Here is a 14,817-nt window from a genome sequence, read left to right as displayed (position 1 = left end):
TGGATTATGAAGCAGGGCCTGTATTGAACTGAGCAGAGGATCCTCCTAGCATGAACCTTTCTTTCTTTTGAGATAGTTTTTAGAAAAATTCAAATGTATACATTCAATGTAACCACAAATAAATAAATGGACTGTATTTTATATAGCGCTTTCTCACAGTGTGTTGCACTGACCAAAGCGCTTTACAGAAGATCATACACCATTCACACAACAATGACGACAGGCTGCCATGCACCGGGGCTAGTCAAGCCACCGGGAGCAATTCGGGGTTCAGTGTCTTGCTCAGGGACACTTAGGCATGCGGGGAGACCGGGAGTCGAACCACCAACTTTCTGGTCAGGAGACGAGTGCCCTACCTCGTGAGCCACAGCCACAGTCTAAATAGAGAAAAGGCATCATGCATCTGCTGTAGCATCAGTGGTGGCTGAATGCGTTTTGACCCAGTTTGTGCATGGATAACCTTAACGGGCGGCAGACTGAGATTGGGCTGTGCTGTGCAGAAAGCAGTAGACGACTATGAGGGGCACATCTCCGGGCTAAATGTTTGCATTGAAAAATAAACCTGCAAGGATGGCCTTTCCAGGATGCGTGATCTTCCTCCCTCCGACTGCGGCCGCCGCCAAGTCCCTTCTAGTCGCGTAGGACAGCTGGTGTAACGGCAGCGAGCCCAGTCCGGTCGCGGCGGTGGCGGCGATCAGAGGAAGCTGATGGGTAGCCGAGCTCGGGCATCCTCTCCTGACACCGCAGCTCTCACACGGCCCCTCACACACCGAAAACGGCTTTAGCAGCGAGGACATTATGTCGTCCCGGCTGGTCCTAGAAAGCCACCACTGTGGTAACTGTGGCTCTCAGAAAATGTCAACAAGACGGGAGGGCGAGCCAACGTGGCGGGCCGCGGAGGGAGCATCAGTATCCAAACAGTGGGGCAGACCATTGGCTCCATCATGCAATTATTCAGTCACGTGACCAGCACTATTGACCACTTTAAAGAATATTGGGCAAAATTTATTCTATAAGTCATTTGTGCAGAATCGAACAAAGGTAGGCCTAGGTAAAAAATATACAAGCCACATGTAGCCTACTTTTAAAAAGCTAAAGTGAGAGACTGCACCAAAACTAGGACAAAATATAGGCCTAAACAATACAATGATAAATCCCAGTAATACTTAGCATATTAGTAGTGCAAATCAAAGAGATAGTGTCAGACTGCTGCATATAGTGCATATACATCTGCTTCAGAAAGTACAGAGAACCAAAAGTGACATTTTTGCCCATTAGTCCACAGTCAATAATCAAGAATGACAAAGTGAAAACATGTTTTTATAATTCTTTGGCAATATTTTGATAATAAAAAAACTAAAATTTCTCATTTACAAAGGTGTTCAGACCCTTTGCTGAATAAACTGTGTTCAGGTGCATTCCGTTTGTTTTAATTATCCCTGAGATGTGTTCAGAACCGGACTGGAGTCCACTTGTGGCAAATTGAATTGATTGACACGCTTATGGTCCCACAGTTCACATAGCATGTCAGGACAAAAATCAAACCATGATGTCCAAGGAACTCTCCGTAGAGCTCCATGATAAAATTGGGGTGAGACATGGATCAGAGCCAAAGGTATAAAGCTATTACAAACCTTTGAGGGGTCCCAGAAATGGAAGAAGAGTCGTGCAGCACTTAACAGATGGCTAATAGGATGACACCCCTACAGTGAAGCATGGGGTTGCTTCTCAGTTGCAGAGCTTTTATTTTTATGTAACCTTTGTTTTACCAGGGGATTCCCACTGAAGGTAAATGTGTCTTTTTCAAGGGCAACCTTGAAGCTTGTAGAGATTTACCTATGAAGACTGTAATTGCTGCCAAAGAGGCTTCAACAAAGTACTGAATTAAGAGTCTGAATACATTTGTACATGTAAATGGGTTGTTAAATCTAGATTGATGTGCAAAAATGGCAATTATATCAGTTTAAAATGAACTCTACAACACAGATTGTAAAAAGTGAAGTGATGTGAATACTTTTTGAAGTGATTGTAATAAAAGGGATATTGAGATAATACAAATATTTATACACATTTACACAGCTTTCAGAAAATAATTAGAAGAAATCAAATTAATGAGAATAAAAGCATAGACTTTACTCTCTTAGTAGTGTATCATGAGTCATGTAATCAAGACTGGTATCTTGCTGTTGCCTCTTGATCCCTGTTCTTTTAAATAGTGCCTTGTCATGCCAGAGTGCGTGCACACACACACACACACAGCCTTCCCCATCACCCTTAACAATGAAACTAGGTCAATGTTTCCATACACACCCACTGCCCCCACCCCATAGAGAACCAGTCAGCCACCAGAACAGATGAATTTCATGCATCAATCATTTTATTTTTTTTTGTGTTTTGTCCCCTTTGCTAATCAGCTTGTCTACAAACACTCATGTGTGTGTTCAGCGATTATAAGTGGTGGAAGACTCTGACTGAAAATTCCAGTTCAGGAGGGGCCATGTGGGTAGTGGGACAACATTTCCTCCAGCTGGTCTTCCTGCTCTATAGGGTCTTCTGAGTAGATTCTCACCTGTAGGCATAATGATCGACAAGACTGTTATCAAGTGTGTGTACATGTAAGTGTGTGTGCAGATTCAGGCACTGTGGATCCTTTCTCTCACTTTGATCTTGTTGAGCAAGTGTCTTTGTGTCAGTCTGATGTGCAGCAGCCTTCTCACAGTCCTGACTTCCAAGAGCACGTGGACAAAGAGCCTCCAGGCACTTGCACAACCTGACCAGCACCAGCAGATCCTCATCCAGTGGTTCACTGCAGTTCCTCAGGTCCAGGGACAGGTACTACAGACAGAAAAGATAAAGTAACATCATCGCACTGCCAATGTTTGATTGCAATCAATTCAAGCCTTCGTAATTGCTAATTACAATGCGTAGACTGCACAAGTGAAGACTTTGACCTGATAGTGGTACTAAAGGAAAGGGCAGGGAATCACCAGATACGTAACAAAGCAATGTTAATCTACTAATTTCCTGCTTACCTGTAGATGGGGCTCTGCAGTGCAGTGAAAATGTTTGCAAGGGGCTCTCTCATCTCTTGTGGAGTGTTTCCTCCTTCTTTGGCATCTATGCTGGAGAGCCATGAGCAGCTGATCTGAGAAACAGAAGTAACTCAAGCTCAGGTTGGGGAGGCCTCGAAGCTGACAGAAGATGAGGGGCAGCCTAGGGTGGAGATGGGCGTGTGTAGCACCAGAAAAGAAACCCTCCAAGTCTAAAGAAGAGACAGAGCACTGAGGGTATAAGGGTCTCTGTTCCACTGTACAGAAGACAACTGTTTTTAGCTTCACAGATATACAGTATTAACCATACAAAGAAAAGCAAATCCTCACCTTTTGTGAACCAGCTTGGTCAGAGCCTCCTGCATGTAACTTATTTCATGCAAACCAGGAAGGAAAACCAGCACACTGCCTTTCTCTGACAAAGGCAGGCTACTGTCTTCCTCAACTTTACTGCTCACACACAAATCAATACATAATGGAACAACATGAGGACAACAGTGTGTCTGGCCTAGCAGTTAAGCACGCTAAGACACCAAGGAATCACCTGGAATCATTGCCCTCCATCTCGTCAAAGCTCTGAATGAGACAGATGGCAAGATTGTACATCTCTAACGAGATTCGAGGGTCATCTGGATCAGGCAAAGCACCCTGGTGAAGAAGCATACTTTTTACTTTACTTTATTAGGTTTTTTTGGTCAACAAGCAAAATTAAAATTTCAATTATTACACAAAAAATAAAAACACAAACCATAAAAGTACATACATCCATTTGGACAAAAGCATGCATGTACATATACATATCCATACAAAAATAGAATAAGTTAAATAAAAACAAGATATTTATTGACCAAAGGCGTAGGCTGAAGCTAAAGCTTATTATGCCTACCCATAACTCCACACAGCAGCACTAATGGACATACATTTAAAATAAAAAATATCAAATATTCTGAATATATATTTAAGGAACATGCACTATAATTATTATTATTATTATTATTATTGAACACATCTTTTTATTATCATTCTTTTAAACTGTGGTAATGAAGTAGCCTTTTTTAATTCATCAGGAAAACTATTCCACAAATGAAAGTTATTAGATGGACAGTTACTACTTAAATTAATTCTACAATATGGTTTATTGAACATATATGTCCCTTTAAGATCATAATTACTTTCCCTCATGCTGAACATAACTTGAAAGGACTGAGGGAGAGTTTGTTGTTTTGCCTTATAAATAAGTTTAGCAGTACACAAGTCTACCAAGTCATAAAACTTTAATGTTTTCAACTGAATAAACAAAGGATTTGTTGCTTGTTTCTTGCGACCCTGTCACAAGAAATGTGTTAAGGCAAAAGGATGGCCCAGAAGTACAAGGTGTTCAGTGCTCAGAGACATGGCCAAGGTAAGGTAGCTGAAACCTGACCACCACTGAACAAGACGCATAAGTTGAAACACCAAAACTGGGCCAAGAAATATCTGAAGACAGATTTTTCAAAGGTTTTATGAGATGAGAGTGATTCTTGACAGACCAAATGGATGGGCCTGTGGATGAATCAGTAACAGGTACAGAGCTCTACTTCGAATCAGGCAGGGTACTGGTATGGGCTGGTATAATTAAACATGTTAGTTGGATGTTTCAGGTTGAAGTTGGATTCAAAATCAACTCCCAAACTGACTGCCAGCTTTTAGAAGAGACTTTCTTCAAGCAGTGGTACAAGGAAAAAGTCTGCATCTTTCAAGAAGACCATGATTTTTTTTTTTTTTATGCTCTATCGCATGCATCGAGGTACTCCACTGCGTGGTTAGCCAGTAAAGGCCTTAAAGATGAAAGAATAACAACATGGCCCCCTTCCTCACCTGACCTAAACCCTATTGAGAACTTGTGGGTCCTTCTCAAACAGGAGATTTATGGTGAAGAAAAAACATACACCTCTCTGAACAGCGTCTGGGAGGCTGTGCTTGCTGCTGCACAAAGAGTTGATTATTAACAGATCAAGGAACTGACGGACTCCATGAATGGAAGGCTTATGACTGTTATTGAAAACAATGGTGGCTATATTGGTCACAGAATTTTTTTTTATGTCAAATATTTGTTAATTTTGAGTTGTTTATTATTCTCACTTTAATCGATGAAAATAAACAAGTGAGATGGGAAATTTTTCATTTAGTTGCATAATAATTCTGCACACTAACAGTTGCCTAATAATTGTGCACACATAGACATTCTCCTAAGAAAGCCAGAACCTCACTTTCTTAAATATTCAGGTTTGTAGTTGTTCAATAATAAAATTAATCCTCAAAAATACAACAATGCCTAATAATTGCGCACAGTTTAATTTCCTGCTTACCTTTTAGATGTAGTATTAGCATATGGCTATGCATGACTATTCACATACTTTATTGTGAATAGGTCAGTGAAGAACCAACATTGGCTCTCCCTCTCTAAATCTCACACCACAATGACCTGAACTGATATGTTCCACATTGTGTTTCAGGGTGAACATTCAGTTTAACACCATTCCTCAACATCTTGCACTTTCTAATGCCGTCTTCTCAGTACACTGACCTGCAGACTGTGTTTGCACTGAGGCAGCATATTATTCAAAAGAGGCCTGGCATTTCATTCTTCTTCACGGAAAGTGATCATGGTGTATGTTGTCAGGGGAATCTCAGGCAGCAGTATCCTTGCGAGCTGGTCAGTGCTGTGCTGTAAGTGTGACTGTCAGGTTTGGGCAGCTGGATGCCTAAGCTGCCCATGAGCCACCACTCACCACCTTGATTGAGAAGATGAAGCATAGGCAGAAATGACCACTAGAAACCTTCACCCATCCCACAGCGCTTACTACCTTGTTAAGAAGGATATTTAACTTGGTGGTTAGGTTAGAGGAATGATTATAGGAATACCATCTGGACTGTTCTGGTGTGTGTCCTTACACACACTCCCTAAAGCTCTAATCTGGTTTTTCAGTGATGAACTTCAGTGCCATCACACTTCAGCCATCTAAGTAAACAGCTAAGCAGTTTTCCCACTAACAATGGTTGCTATAACCTGCTTGGCAATTCAGCAAGCGATGTTAATCTACTAATTTCCTGCTTACCTGTAGATGGGGCTCTGCAGTGCAGTGCAGTGAAAATGTTTGCAAGGAGCTCTCATCTCTTGTGGAGTGTTTCCTCACTCCTTGGTATCTGTGCTGGAGAGCCATGAGCAGCTGATCTGAGAGACAGAAGTAACTCAGGCTCAGGTTGGGGAGGCCTCGAAGCTGACAGAGGATGAGGGGCAGCCTGGGGTGGAGATGGGCGTGTGTAGCACCAGAAAATAAACCCTCCAAGTCTAAAGAAGAGACAAAGCACTGAGGGTATAAGAGTCTCTGGGAGTATGACAGGGCAGAAAGCAGCGCCAAACCCTACAGATTAAAGAATGAGGAATCTGAGAACAATCACTTTAAAAAAGTGCAGTCAGTGTGGTTGTCATGGAATATAGATTAGATGGTGGATGTTTAAAACTTCATAATGAACATTGCTGTTTTCAAGCATTACCAGATGGAGTCAGAAATTGAGTCATTTTGCTGATTTGAATGAATTTGTTCAGTTCAATTTTAGATTTGTAGGTTTGTTAGCAGCGCCAAACCCTACAGATTAAAGAATGAGGAATCTGAGAACAATCACTTTAAAAAAGTGCAGTCAGTGTGGTTGTCATGGAATATAGATTAGATGGTGGATGTTTAAAACTTCATAATGAACATTGCTGTTTTCAAGCATTACCAGATGGAGTCAGAAATTGAGTCATTTTGCTGATTTGAATGAATTTGTTCAGTTCAATTTTAGATTTGTAGGTTTGTTAGTTATTTTTATGTTTAGAAATCCTCATACTCATAAGTCCTACAGCTGATATTACTTTATCTTGTATGATTCAGTACAGTAAGTTCAGGAAGTGTTAAAGGTTGAGTTATTTACAATCTGCTGAAAGATTCTTTGAGCTGTATTCATGGTATTCACCTGATGCATGCTGTTTCACATCCTGGTCAAACAGATGTGAGCTTTCATGCCCATCTGTGGAGGAAGTGTATCAAGTTATTTATTAAAGAGTTCCTGGGCTCAAACCTCCAGGTGCACTGATCCAAGTCCAGCTCTACAAGGGAGAGGGACCGCAGTGGAGCCCTGACTCTGTGGAGACCAAATAATGTTAAATTTGCAGAGACAGTTGACCGCTACAGTCTGAAGGATAATTAACTGGAGTGTTGTGCTGTGTAAAACAAGATCTGGTTTAGATGAGCTTTTACGTGGTAAGCTCAGCAAACAGCCCACTGATGGTTCTGTTCAGATGTTGGGCTTCCATGAACTTGTGAGGGGGATGCACATAAATCTCGAGACTCTGTAGGTAGACTCCCAAGCAGTGGGCATAGCTCAGAGCAGACTGATATTGTACCTGCCTCAAAAGAGATAACCACCCACTGAAATAGAAAAACCTGTGGCACCACAGACAGGGTGAGCGCATGGCATTTGGCCAGAGATGGCAGACAAGTGCTGCACTCCTGCGGTCACAATCACATAGATGTCTGAACACGTGCCGGAGACATACATCAGGGAGTGATCCCCACCATCCGTCCTCAAATTCGGCAGACATTGTCATTGTTTTTTGGCACTGATGCAGAATTTACCTAAAAAGAAAATGGCTACGTGTTGGATTTCATTAATAGCTTAAATGTCTTATCACTGTGGCTTTAGCTTTCCGGATTAGAGGTTAGACCTACAGTACTTTAGATATCAGGAAAAGTCAAAAATATGAAAAGTAAGACCCAAAAAAATACTACCCGGTAAGTTATTATTATCATTATTATTATTATTATTATTAATAAATGGAAAGCAGAGGTTTTACCTGAAGCCACAAGGAGGAGACCTGGACAGTGTAAGGGTACCTGCCACACAGTGTACAGTATGGCTTCTGCTATGACAACACAGTAACACAGTTCTCATTTCAGTTCAAATCAAAATACAAGCTAGTTTTAATGCCACATTATTTTATTTACTGCTTCTTGAGTCATTTTAACATCTTGTTTTTGTTTTAGATAAGACAAGATCAGATAAAATGCCTATGTCATCATTATTCTTGCATATAGTGAAATTTAGTGACTCTTATCATATACATATACAACTAAAGTATAACAAATCCTTAAAACCAAAGCAACAGACAATGAATACCTTTAAAATAAGATAAGCATTGGTATACGTTATAATCAGAGGAAGAAGTGCAGTGCAAAATCTGTTGTGTGTGTATATGCAGCAGAAATGCAGTGTAATACTGTCCAGTTTGGAGAAGCAGTGCCTTTCTATCAATAGTGCTCAGCCTGTGTGTACATGTGTAGTGCAGGGGTCATAGTGTGAGTGTGGGGGGTATAGATCAGTATTATTTGCTAAGTTGCATGCTTCTTTGCTTTCTTTCTTTCTATATATATATATATGTATGTATATAAAACCAGATTGTACACTTAGATCTCCTGAAAGCTGAGAAGACTATTTTGTACCACTTTTGAGTCATTACTAAGAGCAACTGCCATTTGCAAAATTGTGAAACATTCCTTTGACTTGTTGAATTATTTGACCACCTCTTTTTATAAACTTTTTTATGCTTTTGGCTTTTCAGAGACATACCATAGTTTTCAAATAAAATAGGAAGCAAAGGGCAGCTCCCAAAAAAGTCCAAAGCTGTAGTATAAGGGACCAGTGCTGCCCAGCAACACAGCCCTCCCCCACCCATCCAGACCCCATCACAGGTCATCCCACTGACCTGAAGACTAAAGGCTGATACAGTTTATTTGTATTAGCACATTGTTAAAAGTATCACAGAGATTAAACATAGTCTTGAAATGATGAATGAGCATAGCTAAGTTTCGGTGCAAACAAACAGTTTACACCTAAAAGTACAAGCAACATTTTTTTCCAGTGACGACTCCGTTTATTTCTTTGAGTTCCTCTGCCCTTCAAACAGCAAACACTTCACCTGTGCATAAAGAAAGAAAACAGATAGAGGCTCTCTAGTACACAGAGTAGCCAAGGCTGTGGTATGTTTAGTGGAGACTGTGAGGTTGTGTAGCTTTATTAATGTCTGTATACGTTTACTATACTAACCTCGTGCCAACGTAGTGTGTCAGGGCGCAAGGCCAAATGGCAGTGAGGGCAGGTGTGTGTCTGATCAGGCCATTCCTGGTTTCTCTGCTCCCAGCAAGGCCCCTTGCTGCCCCACAGAGGGTGACATGTGGAGTGGGAGGACCAAGCAACACCAAAGTGAGGGCGAGGGTCGGTCTGGTAGGTCACTTTCTGGCCACTAGAGGGCTGTGGTGACAAAAGATCAGAGTCTTCCTGTAACACATCAATAGGGGAGGATTGTGTTATCATAAAATACAGAATATTTTACAGCTCAGTTTTATTTAGTGATGACATCCTGGAGTTGTTTCACAGACGCTGTATGAATGAACAATGCTGATTTTACTGTGACATACTGAACTGAGAACGACATGCCTTGGATTCAGAATGCATATACGTACTATATGAATACAGACTCAATACTATAGTTCACAATGGGGCAACTCCAGAAAGTCTTGATACTTCTCTATGACCATTTAACAACTTACTGGATAGTAAAGGATGGTTTATCAAATTATTTGACACGAGTATTGCTGTCAAAAGCAATAACTCAGTGTTTTACTTAGAAAAATTACGGTTGATAGAAGGTGCTAAATAAAATAATCAGCCAGTCCTTTGCTTTGTATTACTGGACCTGTCATCTGTCTAAAGCTATGAAACAATTTTTTTGTAAAATGACTTTTTTAGTTTAAATATTGTCACTTTTTCTCATTTTTCTAGGTCACACAAACATTTTTTCCATAAAATTCAAGTATAAATTTTCTGTAAGATCTGGATTTACCCTTTAATCTTATATGTACTCAAAGTGATTTTTTTTTTATTCAACACAGAAATGAAAGATGCTATTGATTCAGTTTGTCAGATGAAGAAACTTAATTCACACAGTCATTCTGTGAAACAGGTTTTCCATTTGTCATTGTAGCACTGTCATAAGGAAACAAATCAGTCATGTTGAAACCTGTTTAGGATTTTCTGGACGATACTCGGAGTCAAGAGACCTGAGGCAATACCAGCAGGGTTTAGATGAGCGATCTGTGAAGACACAAAAGCACTATAGCCTGCAATAACTGTTATACATTACACATTGGTGCATAGAGAATGTGAAGATACTGTATGTTGTACTGTGCTGAATGTTTGGACGGGGATGTCATTTCTGGAGTTACAAGCTGTTTTTACCTGAGTACATTCCTGTTTTGTTTGGCTAAAAAAAAGTGTATTAAATCATTTAGGTCTCTCGTTACTGACCGTAGCTAGCTCATAGCAGACCTAGAGATCCTGTCACCAAGGCTGACAGACTAAAAAATTACTCTGCGCCCTGATCTCAGCTCTCGGTTCATGAACTAACCTGAGCTGGCAGCTGTCAGCAGATGGTACAACATAAACACTACAGATGGATCACATTCTGTCCTGTCTATGCTAAAACTGATCACTAAAGTGGACGCTTGGATGTAGTTGAAGCATTAGTTTGTTTGTTTTTTTAATTAAGTCATAGATTTATGTCTTGCATATATCTGTGATTGATAATGAGTGTGATGCTCCAAACATGGCACATTCACCCAAACTTCAACACAGCGTGATGTTAACTTCACATTCCACTGTAGATTTAAAGAGAGAAAATAATTTTTTGCGTCACTCTAGAGCCCAGTAACCCCATAATGACAAAATGAAATATTGATTTTAGGCCTTTCTTCCAAATGTTTTAAAAATCAGCTCCTGAAATTTCTCATTTATAAACGTATTCAGATGCTCCAAATCATTGTCAGGTTGCATCCTGTTTGTTTTAAATATCCTTGAGATGTGAACTTGCTGGACTCCTGTAGCAAATTGAATTAATTGGACATAGATTAGAAAGGCACAGGCGTGTATATAGGGTTCCACATTTCACTGTGGATGTGAGGACAAAAACAAAGCCATGAAACCACAGGAAGTCTCTGCAGAGCTTCATGATAAAACTGGTGATGCTGAGTGCTATCTGAACACTTTCAGAAGCAACTCTCAAAGTCAGCTCTTTATGTGTGTGTGTGTGTAACTTACTTTGTGTGTTGGAGGGATGAGATGACACTGAAGGGCGGGTCACCTGTTCCCCCAGTGGCATGGAGGGTAATAAGAGGCAGTCAGCTTTGTCCTGTATGTCTGTGGCTATTGGATCCTCCTGTGGAAAGGAGGCATCACAGATACATACTGTAGATCCTCTCCCACCTTTATCAACCACACCAGCCAAGGGAAACACCAAAATCTTGAGAAAAAAGTATAGCCCAGCCTACAAAAATGTGTAGGCCAAATAAATAAATAGCTGTTAAACTACATATATTGAAATGTGGTCAGTTGCACTACCTAACCTTGCAAGAGAAACAAATGTAGCAAGAGGATGAGAGTAGAACTACTGGAGAATTTTCTGATAACCTGGTGAATGCAGAGTTTGTGTAACTGGAGATTTCTGAGGTTTCTGAAGGTAAATGCTTTGTGATGACATGTTTATATGTCTCAGAAAATGTAATATAGAGGTGTAAAAGATCGCTAATAGCATGTTGGCATTCGCTGTAATGTTGTTGCTATGTGATTTGCTAAGTGATGCTAATTCTATTGTATGCTGCTAATGTAAGCTAACAATGTAAGAAACATTGTGTGTGTGCCTGCTTAAGGACCTGGACCAGGAGACATTCCTTGGGTTTTTGTTTTTAATCCTGTCGGGCACATAACCTGGAGTTGTGCCACGCCTGGCTGTTGATGCCGACTGTGTGTGTTCCCCCTCATCTCATCATCCCAACATTGTCCAATAACTGGATCATCCAGCTGATTGCCCATCAAGGTTGTGAGTAAAACTGTGCACGTGCATTGACAATTTTGTTTTTGCTTGCTTAACAAGTGAAAGGGTCACTCAGTTTGAGACCACAACGCACACAAGCATCGTCCCAGGCCTGCAACGGGTTTTGTGTTCATTTCAAGGATTCTATTTTAAGTAGAAAAGTGAGTTTGCATGTGTGTGGCCCCTCTTTTATTGCATAAGTTGTGTATACATTTAATTTTTTTCCTTTTTAAATTTTGATGTTTCACTAAATTCATGTTTTGCATTTAAAGTACAGTGAGTGTGTTGTATTTTGAGTATATTAAGGTGTGAATTGGGTTTAAAGGAAGTGATAACTAGTTAAAACCTTTGGGTTAAAATATTCTTAGTGGGTGAAATCCTTATAATGCACAGTGGAGGCACCGCCATTCATTTTTGATTCAGATTAAGAGTTACAAGGGATATTCCAGTCACAGATATGACGGTCAGCCGTATTTACATAACAAACTCCCAGGCCGCCGCCCAGAGTACTTCAACACCCTTTATGACACCCTTAGTTTATCCTACAAAAGATAAGCTACATGGGTCGGGTGCAACAAAAGTAATGCTCATTTCCTCAAATTAATATTTCCTCAGAGTTAGAATACATAAGATAAATGTAAATTTACCGAGATTTTTTTTTTTTTTTTTTTTTTTTTTTTCTTCTTGCTGTCAAACCTGACCTGGCTGGACTCTCCATCACAGGCTTTACTGTTAGCCTGCTCATCCTCCTCTGGCTCCCGGGCCTCGTCGTTCTTCTCGCTGCTGTTCTGACTTGGTGTGTCAACCTGGGTAGAAGTCGTCCCACTGAGGTTTGAGAGAGCAGCAGCAGAATTAAGAGCATGCCCTCTTAATTGCCTGACTAGGAGGTTATCAGCAGGTCAATCTTCAGCTCAGGTGAGCACCTGAGTAAGCATAAACCTTCTGACTCTCCTTGCCTTACCTTTCGGTGCTCTCTCCCTGTTCCCCCCTCTCTCCCTCCATCCCTGCCCATATGTCTTCCTCCAAGGGTGCCTGATGGGTTATTTCCTCTTAGTCCCACCAGTCTGGCCTCTTTCTCTGCCCCTGTATGCTGACCCTTTTGTCTGCCTCTCTGCTTTCTCCCCTCTTCCTGTGTGTGAAACAGAAACTCCAGGCGTTCAATATTTAATGTGTCTGAAATGCTCACAGGCAGGTTTCTGTAAAGAGGAGCAAGACGAGGGCTCTGATGCCTCTGTTGGTGGAGCTGGCTTTAATAAAATGTCTCAAACTATTTTGTCAGCTGTAGCTTAGTATATGTGTCACTCTGTAGGCTGTGTTCTTCAGGTCTACCATCTTGTGCACACAACAGCACCTTGACCACTGTACAATGTAAGTGGTTCATTTCACCAGCAGATGGCGGAAGAGCACTTAATTTGTGTCTTACAAACAGTAGGTGGACAAACAAGACCAAAGCCATATTACTGTCACAGGGAATTTCTGTCTTACCTTCTTTTGTCCATTTTGTCCTTGTTGCATTTCATCGTTGTATCATGTAGTTCAGTAGTATCTCTTCCATGAGTGGTTCAGTCAGTTCCTGCATATTAACTCCTTTATTGACATGTGTTTTCCTTTACAAACTCAAAATAATTTCATAATTTGCGCATCAGTGAATGACATTTTTAGCTTCATTTATCAAGTAAATCATATGATTTGGGTTTTAATTTCAGGGCCTATTTGAAGAGCTACAGAATACACTATGTGTATGCATGCATGTGTGTCTCTAAATGGTGTGTGCGTGTTGTGCACCATTGCACTCGCTGTGTGTGTGTGTGTGTGTGTGTGTGTGTGTGTGTGTGTGTGGGTGTGTGTGTGTGTGTTTCATCCTGTAAATGCACGGCAGGTAGGGAGTAATTTGAGTGTTTTTCCTGTATATGTGTGTTTGTTGTGGGAGGAGGGAGACAGGAACATAAGTGGTGATGACTCACCAGTCTTTTGTGACAATGGTGCAGAGAGAGTGCTTTTCACCCATTTCTCTCCCGTGGGGCTTGCATACAGAACAAGGAATGTGAAAAGAATAAAGGAGAGGAAAAGAAGACTGTGTTAGGAGGCATTAGGGAGTGGGGGGGCATGGGTAATTGGAGGAAAAAAGGGAGAAGATGGGGATGAGGGTAGAGAGTGGCATATAGAAAGGAGAAGAAGAGATGAAAGGAGAGAGCAAAAAGAGAAGGGTCATAAACAAAGAGATCATAAACAAAGGATGCAGTTTCAAAGCAGAGGCCTTTACAGCTCTGCCTCTGTTGCCCTAATGGCTGCATGGTAAAAGCATGGCAGAGGAGGCATGTCACCGTATGTGGCAAAGATTCTGTGTGTGTGTGGCAGTTTAACAAACAACAAAATTTAACAAACAGAGCCGCAATGGAGTGGTTCACATTTAATAAAGTCTAAAATGAATAGCAGTTTGAGGTCAGGAGCTACATCCTGTGGGAAAGTGCAAACATTTTGCCTCTTGGAGCAGCTTTTATACTGACAGAGGACACCTAATAACCACATAGAGTCTCAGCAACCTATAGCCTCATGATCATGTGCTGTGCATGCTTCAAGTTGACATCCTCTGAGGTTTGTTAGCATTTTAAGTCATTTCTCAATATTAACACTAAGCCTACATTTTGCCCAGAGGTATCAACTTTAGGTGTATGTTGTGTCTCATGTGTTCCTCACAGAATTTTAGGTTTCTACTGTTGTAGCTGGTGTTATATCCAGCAAAGGTGAAAGTCAAAATAAGAAAAAGCTGCAAGCTGTTTAAGGTCAGTAATGTACACATTAGACAATTAAATCAAATTG

General features: G+C 40.8%; 1 protein-coding gene and 1 long non-coding RNA gene across 3 annotated transcripts in view; both read right to left on the bottom strand.

Moving 5' to 3' along the window:
• Positions 1-1,199, bottom strand: part of slc25a1a (solute carrier family 25 member 1a) — a 4,892-nt gene extending 3,693 nt beyond the window's left edge. The window contains exon 1 of the mRNA XM_020598385.1: positions 563-1,199. Coding sequence (XP_020454041.1) covers positions 563-797 — 235 coding nt within the window. The 5' untranslated portion in view covers positions 798-1,199. The remainder of the gene's footprint in view (positions 1-562) is intronic.
• Positions 1,200-1,900: 701 nt separating this feature from the next.
• Positions 1,901-7,790, bottom strand: LOC109959271 (uncharacterized). 2 transcript variants are annotated; one of them, XR_002274810.1, is made up of 8 exons: positions 7,047-7,790; positions 6,149-6,381; positions 5,617-5,824; positions 3,595-3,698; positions 3,381-3,500; positions 3,033-3,262; positions 2,661-2,835; positions 1,901-2,569 (listed from the first exon to the last, which is right to left on the bottom strand). It is a non-coding gene; the product is annotated as an uncharacterized LOC109959271 (long non-coding RNA). The 2 variants fall into 2 exon arrangements; XR_002274809.1 differs by having other exon boundaries at positions 3,033-3,500.
• Positions 7,791-14,817: the final 7,027 nt, after the last annotated feature.

Source organism: Monopterus albus, unplaced genomic scaffold (assembly GCF_001952655.1).
Source record: "Monopterus albus unplaced genomic scaffold, M_albus_1.0 scaffold38.1, whole genome shotgun sequence".
NCBI classification, from domain to species: Eukaryota; Metazoa; Chordata; class Actinopteri; order Synbranchiformes; family Synbranchidae; genus Monopterus; species Monopterus albus.
This window is presented reverse-complemented; position numbering and strand designations above follow the sequence as displayed.